Source organism: Chenopodium quinoa, unplaced genomic scaffold (assembly GCF_001683475.1).
Source record: "Chenopodium quinoa cultivar QQ74 unplaced genomic scaffold, ASM168347v1, whole genome shotgun sequence".
In the NCBI taxonomy this organism is placed as follows: Eukaryota; Viridiplantae; Streptophyta; class Magnoliopsida; order Caryophyllales; family Amaranthaceae; genus Chenopodium; species Chenopodium quinoa.
In genome coordinates, this window is record NW_018744469.1 from 2,360,267 (window position 1) to 2,368,956 (window position 8,690).

Sequence of the window (8,690 nt, forward strand, 5' to 3'; positions counted from 1 at the left end):
CAGAAATCAAGCAGCTGTTTGTGAAATGCATAGTCGATTGACCGGCTGTAACAAGTTGGGCAAGAAAGGATTGTCTGGAAAGTACACAAGCGGTTGTCTGAGAAGTACATAGGCGGTTACCTTGTATTGAAGGTACTAAAGGAACCTCTTGGGACGTGTGTAATAAACAAATTCTCTCAAAAGTCAAAGATTCTCTCTCAGAAAATTTCTCGTGAATATGCGAAAATGAGGGATGAAAACCTAGGTAGGGGCACATTTACCAATGACCATATAAATAGGGAGATTTGCCCCACTTTGAGGACACATTCAATTATTACAAACATTGAATTTTCTTACATTAGAGAAAACACCTGATCTCGGAATCCGAGAAGATCTCACTTTACTTTCCGCACCTTTTCACTTTCTCCGTACACGTTCTAACTTGATCATCAAAAGCGAAACTCCACCCAACCGGAGTCTCCGTTGTTTTGCAAGTACAGGCTCCCAAAATCCAGACTTAGTGACGTAACTCTCCGAGGGACCTAGAAAACCCCAAAACAAGTTTCATGATCTCATTTAGTTTATCAAGATCTTCTTCTTTATCAAATAAGGTTTGTAATTCTTCAATCGTTCTCTTGAAGATGATGGCTCATCTTTAGTCTCTTTATTCTTTTCCTTTTCACTAGTAGTTCATTTAGGGAGTGATACAGAAAACTTCTTATTTTTATCTAAGTTATGAAAAGGATATTTATATTTCTAAGGAACAATCTTTTCCTTATTTAGTGATACTTGTTTATTAAACTGATGTCTAACTTCATTTGTTAAAGCAAGTTGTACTTGTTTAACTTGTTCTCTTAGCTCACTTAAATTTTTATTAATATCAAATGTTGTTGCTAATAGCTTATTTTCAATATTCATACAACGACGATGTATACTATCAACTTCTATTTTTAGTTCACCAATTTGATCTACGATGTAATTAAGGATTGGACCAAAATTACTAGTATTTTCAGGAATGTGATAGTAGTGTTTGAACTCTGGTTTCTTACACTCAATAGATGGCCTAGAATTCTCCAATTTTACTTAATTTATATCTTGTTAACAACCGTATGACTCTGATACCAAATCAGCGATCTCAAACAATTATAAACAATAATAAACAATATCTGGACTTTTAATGACAATATATATATAATACTTATGGAAACCCAAACTTTATTTTTCTGACACTAATTTAACGTGAAATAACAATATTTTGATACTCCTAAATGACAATATAATTATAACCAATAACGGGTACAAAATAGCTAATTTGAGCACGGACAATATAATATAAGTAATGACAATAAAACTTTTAAAATGACTATGTTTTTTAAGTTTTAAACTTATGATATTAATAAGAGTCTGGTACATTTTTTTTTTTTCACGGATTAGTAGGCACGTTACTACCATTACCCCCTCGCCTCCATTGAAATCTTCCTTACAGCATCTTGTGAGTTTTCACTCCTCCATTGAAGCAGCTTCTGAGGTAAGATATCTTTTCTACGAATGTTGTTAAGTTATTGAACGATTTCCCTAATTTAATAAAATGTTGTTAATTGATTATAAATTTTAGGTCTAAGAATTCTGCCATTGATGAGTTCGGCGGCAGCGCTGAAGAATGTGGTGGCATCGGCGGTGGTGAAAGGAGTGGCTGAAGCAAGGGCACACATATTTGGGCATGTCCTTAACCTTACTGCCCAACGATCCGCTCATAAGGTACTTAGGAAGAAGCTTATTGGTGACAAAGTTACTGAATGGTACCCTTACGATGTTAAGCATGATGACCCTCTTATCATGGCTCGCCAACAACAAGAGTATTACTACTATTTTTTCATTTCTTGATTCATTTTTTTTTGTTCGTCTTTTGGCATTATGTTATTTGGTTATACATGTTTACCATTTGTTTGCCTGTTTGCCGATGTTTTTGTTTGTGTTGTTGCTCGTTGAGTTTTGTTTGCGGTGTTTATCTGTTGAGTGATTAAGTAACAATGAGTAGGAATATGGTAGGTTTAAACGAGACAAATCGAAAGGGAAGAGACAGGGAGGGAAAGTGATGGATTTAGTGTCTGTTTTGATATGGGTTGCGGGAGGGAAGGGAGTGGAACATAAAGGAAATGTAGGGATTGAATTCCGTACTTTTAATTAATCAAATTATTCCGTAGTAGGAAAAGGGTTAGAGGAGGAACTGCAAGCTCATTTCTTCTTTTCAAACTCAACAATGTCGTGTATTGTAAGAATACATTAGTGAAGGGAAGGGGTAGGGAAGGGGAAGGGAAAAAATTTGTTCTTATATTGGAGAAAATTGGCTTCCCACCACCATTAGTATCCAAACATACTGATAGAATATTTGGATTATAAATCTGATAAGAGTGGCTATTAATTGGATTGAAGTATGTTTAGTCTTCAATTTCTTTGTTTTCGAAAGAGTCGCAAGTTGAAGTAATCAGTAATTACTATATAACATTTGGGTACTTTATGCAAATTTAGGTTCTCAATAATGTTGTTTACAAGTTGGCTGTTATGTTTGTCTGTCAGAGTCTATAGTGGCTGTGTTTGTAGGTATATCAGCAGATGCTTTTTAAGTGTTTTCCTTATTAGCAGAGAGCATATCTGCTGTAAGAGATGACTTGCTAGCTAGCAAGAACATAGGACCAAAAATGAAAACGGATATCAAAATGAATTATTGTCTTAGATTGAACATGGTATTTGAGAGTTTGTTATATGGTCACAATTCTTGGTGTTATTTGGGTATATGTTTTCTCTTTTACTAGCCTGTAGGTGGTCTTAGAAGTAAACACTACCCATTCAAATATAAATTCAGCAACTCAAATAGTATACTAAGACAATGCATTTTATGGATTCTTAAATCTATGATCCTAGTTAGTTTCCTACTCTGAGGCACTAAAGGATGGTTTAGAAGGTACGGGATCGTTAGATGATTGGCTTGCGCTACATCCCAAAAACTTACTTTTTTTTAATGAACATGTAAAATATGCAATCAAAACATTACACGGGCAGTGAAGTTTTGTAGTATTTTTAAAATAGCTTATGCAGGAATGGCCTGTAAAAAGTAGTAACAAAATTATAAAGTAGATAATGAAATTTTGACGAGATAAGTAGTGGGGATAAATAAGGAAGAAAAAGGTCAATAAAGATAGATAAAAGTTAAGACGGTGTAACAAATCATTTAGCTGCCATGGCACTTGGAAATTTATAAGTGACTTAGTGAGAATCTAGAACCACAAATCTGATGATATGTCAATGAATAGCCAGATTCCCTTTCGCCATATAGTTGCTTATAAAATTTATTCAAGCAACATATTGGTAAACAATAAGCTTTCACTCAATTATTCCTATCTTTTTGGGCCAATTGGAAAAAACTCATCTTCTGTCAGAATTTAGAAGGTTGCACTTGTACAAACACAAAGTAATCCAAAGCCACCTGCTACTACATGTATGAATCCTTTCTAATATCCTTAATTATTGTGCAATAGACACTTCATCAAGTGCACCAAACAATCCTTCTTGCTGTTATTATATACTGAAGAGCCTATTTTAAATTTTGCTTAATTTTAAATGAATCATCCATGTATCACCCCTGCCGATTATTCTGAATTTTACGTGTGTTTGGGAGATCCTGTCCACCACGTAGTTTCTAAAGTATATCCTTATGTCATGGCATAGGGAATTTGTACTTGATAGTAATGTTGTTCATAGATTGGATGCGCTGCAGTCAAACACATTTTATACATTGTTATGCACCCATAAGTAAACCAAGTTCAACACAGGGTTAAGTCTTAAACAAACTCTTGTTTGGTGAATTCTTCAACTTGTCTATGGAATAGAGGTGTTCTTGTTTGCATCAATAGATAGATTTAATTGGCAAGGCCACCCATTGAATTAAGTTAATCTTGTCAATTTGGTAAGAAATCCGTAAGGCAACTTCTAGGAGTTGGTCTTTGCTTTCATCACTTTATTCTTTTTACTTATTTTGTCAAACTAGATTAGAAAAAATTACACCAGCTAGATCAAAACAAAAAATTCAGAGAAAAAACCATAAAGATATGACTTTCAAAGACTTCTTGCCACATCACAGCATAAAAGATTCAAATTTGAACACCTTACATAAGGTTATTAGAGTAAAGCCTTAGTAAAGAATTTATCTTCATGTCAATGCATTGAATAGAGTGAGGCATAAATCCATATCAAATATTTGTCTGAGGAACTTCTCACATTGTTTGTACATAAGCCACCCTTTCTTCTTGCATTACCTTGTCAAAATCTCTAGCATTCAAGAGCATACTTACTACCTTTACTTGGGTGGTAAAATAGGCAAAATGCATGTTCGAATTATCTTGCCTAGGTCACTAATTTATTTTGTGCATTTTCTTGCCATTACAAGCCATATTATGACCCAATTGATATGGTCTACCTAGGAAGAAATGGCATGAATTCCTAAGTGATTTCTCAAAAATCTTCCTTGAGGTCTTGCCTTTTGAACATTTATGCAAGCTTACATATCATCAAATGACAAGGTGACATATTAATATGTAATACCTCTGCCATATCTCCTACATCATTCTGTATAGTTTTATATCAAGTGTAACAACCTCATGGTCTCAGTTATCTTGGTGTGATATAAAAGTTTGAAAAGATCTGGATAACACTGAAAATTTTCCAGAGTAGCATTTTTGCGTTCGGTAACAATTAAGGTATGCAGGAAAGTACATCAATCTTGGATTAGCACAAGTACAGAATGAGGTTTTATGTATGGGTTGAAATTAACTATTTAAAGCCATCTCTTTGTTGCTTCCTCAAATCCATTTACTTTCAAAAACAAATTTCTTGGATAAGAAAGAATTGAATGAACTGTTAAAGTGGGCAAAAGATGCAAAATGAAGTTTTTTTCTTCCCAGTTTACAGTGTGTAGTTGTTTCTCTTGTCATTCTGTTGAATTGCCATGACTTGCTGCTAAGAGCAATGTGCTTGACCTATGTGTAACAAACTGAAGTAAAGAAGTCACTGTTTTTCTCTTAAGGCCTTTGTTTGTGAATGAACTGGTCTTAAGCTTTTTTTTTTTTGAAAAAGTAAAAAATTATATTTATAACTCAAAAATCAAGTACACCAAGAAAACGCTGCAAATCAGCAGACAACACCAGGACACTACCCCTCAAGAACAGCACTCCTACCCACCTGAACACCCTACTTACAACATAACCTGTTAAACCAGTTGAAATTGCTTCTACTGGTTTTAGCAGGCATTACGAAACTAACTCTTAGAAAAATCTCAAAGCACAAATTTCTAATTACAATTTCAGGCCTTGTGATACAACTCTCCCAAACCACTCTATTCCTTTGTTGCCAAATCCAGTATATCAATCCAGCAAAGAAACTTTGCATCACTCTTCTTTTAAACCTTCCTCTGATCTGCAGCAATTTGTCATTGCAATCTTCAATATTTGCAGGGTCCAACTGAATCTGAATGATCTTCTGCATTTGATCATAGCAATTCCTGCTATACTGACAACTAAAGAACAAATGATCAATAGTTTCAGGTTCCAGATTACACATAGGGCATAGATCATCACTAACCACCCCCAATCTAGCAAGGTGTGACTTAACTTTGATTCTTCTCCGCATTACCAGCCAACAAACAAATCTGTGCTTTGCAATGTTGAATCTGTTCCAAACCCAGTCACTCCATGCTACACTTTCAGAGCTTTGAGTGAGCCATTTATAACCACTTGCTACTGTATAACCAGCAAGATTATGAGACCATTGATTTCCTCTATAACCAGTCTTGAGCTTATCTATCACCCACCAAATCTGTCTCCAATTCCAGCTACAACTGGTCTTAAGTTTACTCAAAGGTTTTCTTTTGGCTGTTATCCAAAGCTTGTTATTCTTTATTAAGTCTTTTTAATCTTCTTTTTTATTTCTATTTTAATTTATCATTTTTAAACCATTTTAATTTAATTTAGCATTGGTTCAGTGATAGTTCATGCAGAAGTAAATGAAAACATTCAAATACTAATACTAAACTAAGTTTTACTTTTACTAATCAGACAACTCGACAGTAACAAAAGATAGTTGAATTGTGCCATATATGTATATATCAGTGTTGATTTGTGGCCCATAGTTATGTACGTACTTCTATGATTTCTATATATCTTAGCTGACTTATCTACTATGCATCCAGGCGCTTGAGTAAGAATGAAATGTTGAAGCGTCGTGGAAAAGGACCTCCAAAGAAGGGACAAGGAAGGCGTGCTTCTAAACGTAACAAGTAGAGTTGAATTGTGGCTTCTGTCTTAGGAGTGAGATAAGATTAATGCATCTAAAACACCCTGTAACTGTTAATGGTTTGAGCCTACATTTTATTTCCATCTCTTGTTAATTGAACCAGCGTCACATCTTCTGTTAGATTGTTGGAATTTATTTTCTCAGGGTGCAAATTATGTCAAATTCTCTTTTTCTTTCATGTCTGGTTTTTTGTAAGGCGTTAATGCACGTTAGTGTAGTTGTCAATGATATACATTGAGATAAATACATTTTCTCATTTTATTTGATATAATAGCCAAAAAAAAAAAAGAATTAAAAAAGATGCAGATTTGATAAAAATAAATAAATAAATAAAATAAAAGTCAAGTGTGTCAACTTTTTAGAAACGGAGGGAGTAGTTGTAAATTTGTAACAAAATCAAAACTTTTTGCTTTTAAAGGTAGTAAAATGAATAAAATTTGTTTAAGGTAGTTAAATATAAAAGTGGATTTTTCAAAGGTAGTAAAAGAAAAAAAAAATATATATTTTTGGGAAATTCCTCTTATTTCTACAAGTTCTATCTGGAAGACTTTTTTTTTTTTTTTTTTTTTTTTTTTTTTGTGTGTGTCATAGTCTACAGTGACTACCTAATTTTGATTTTATCGTACAGTGCTAATGACAAATGAATGAACTAGCTCATGCTTATGTGATTAATTGTTTAACTTTAATGATGGTAATAAGGATTAACCTTTCCTAACTAAAAACATCCTTTGTTAAACTCAATAGCAAAACAACCTCAACTCTGTCGTTCGCTCCACCACCACTACTATCAGTCCATAATTTTAATTCCACTGCCACCCACCCTACTTTCAGCCAATGACCCCTCTTGTTTGTGCCACCTTCCCGCCGCTCCTTTCTTCTTTCGCTCATATTTTCTTATTACTTTTTAAGGCTGTGGTTTTTTGGATGTGTATTAGTGGATTTTGGGAGGGTGGGGGTGGTTTTTGTGATTGTGTTACTTAGATGAAATACTACAAGGATGGGGGGTGGGGGGTTTGAATTGTAGTATGGAGCTTGCTAGTCACTTTTTTGCGAAATTAAAAGAAACTTAACGTAAGTAGAGAAATAGTGCAAGAGAGATTTTACGAAGAAAACTCCCTAGGCCAAATAGGAAGTGAAAAACCTCGACCCTAAGGGATTTTGACTCGAAACATTCCACTAAAATAGGCCAACGACTCTATTACAACCTATGAGGAACTTGAGCCTCTATCGAGTTCCTCAATGAAATCATATCCCTAACAACTATTCCCTCTAATAGTTACAGCTCGAAATCTTCCCTCATAGATCTCTCTTCTCACACAAGACTTCACTCAAAGCCTTACTCTTTCTCTTTCTCTCAAGCTTCACTACAAGCTTTCTCTACTTACAAAGAACTTACTCAAGTTCTCACCCCAATACAAGAGTTCACTCAAACCCTAATACTCCCCAATACAAGAGTTCACTCAAATCCTTAAACAACTTTTTTTTTTTTTTTTTTTTTTTGTAAATAGTAGAATTCATTACCAAAAGGAGCTGCAAAGCAGCAAACAGGAATACAAATAGCCCAAAGGCCAAAACTCCAAAACACCAAAAGCCCTTAAGGGCACACACCCACCAGCCAAGGTCCAAGGCCACCTTCTAGGAAGGGTTCCAAAGAACCTTGAACCAAACACGGCCCTTCTGAACTCAATGGAAACAAGCTACTCTCTAGGAGGATTACCCGAATCCAAAGGAACAGGACAAACAACAAGCTCACAAACTTACAAAAATGGGCCTACAAGATAGAAAAGGAAAAGGCAAAAGCCCAAAACACCTTCACCAAGAAGCTGCCAACAAGAGCAAACAAAGAAAACAGGCAACAGTAAAGCAAACAAAAACTAGCAACTAAAAGAATTACAAGCTTTGAGAAGCCAAGAACAGCAAACAAAGCCAACACCAATAAACTCAGCAGAACAGCAGCAGTAGAATCCAGCAAAACAGCAGCATAACAACACCAAACTAAGCATCTTCCACCATTACTATTCCTCAAAAACCAAGAACAACAAATAGAAACAGCGGCAACAGGCCCAGCAACAGTAGGAGCCAACAACAAAACAACACCTGATTATGACACACTAGCATACAACATGTAGTAGGCAGGGACAGCAGGCAACAACACTGGAAGGCAGCAGAGCAACAGCAGCTAGCAGGCAGCAGTGCAATAGAGCTAGCAGGCTGCAGTGCAATAGAGCAGAGCAGACATAGTGCAACAACAGAGCATACAGCAGCTGGCAGGCAGCAGAGCAACAAACAATAGACAGCAAAGCAGACAGCAGGGCAACAGTAGTTGGCAGTGCAACAACAGCAGAGCAATCAACAGTGCCACAGCA

The 8,690-nt window shown here is 35.4% G+C and overlaps 1 protein-coding gene across 1 annotated transcript; it reads left to right on the forward strand.

Annotated features, from left to right (window-relative positions):
• Positions 1-1,347: 1,347 nt before the first annotated feature.
• Positions 1,348-6,590, forward strand: LOC110697567. The gene is made up of 3 exons (XM_021874937.1): positions 1,348-1,507; positions 1,595-1,835; positions 6,221-6,590. The coding sequence occupies exons 2-3, from the start codon at positions 1,615-1,617 to the stop codon at positions 6,309-6,311; spliced, it is 312 nt and encodes a 103-aa protein (XP_021730629.1). The 5' UTR covers positions 1,348-1,507; positions 1,595-1,614; the 3' UTR covers positions 6,312-6,590.
• The last annotated feature ends 2,100 nt before the right edge of the window (positions 6,591-8,690 follow it).

Coding starts and splice junctions, on each gene's coding strand:
- LOC110697567 (XM_021874937.1), top strand. CDS start 1,615: ATGAGTTCGGCGGCAGCGCTGAAGAATGTGGTGGCATCGGCGGTGGTG. Junction 1,836..6,220: donor ATGGCTCGCCAACAACAAGA/GTATTACTACTA, acceptor CTATGCATCCAG/GCGCTTGAGTAAGAATGAAA.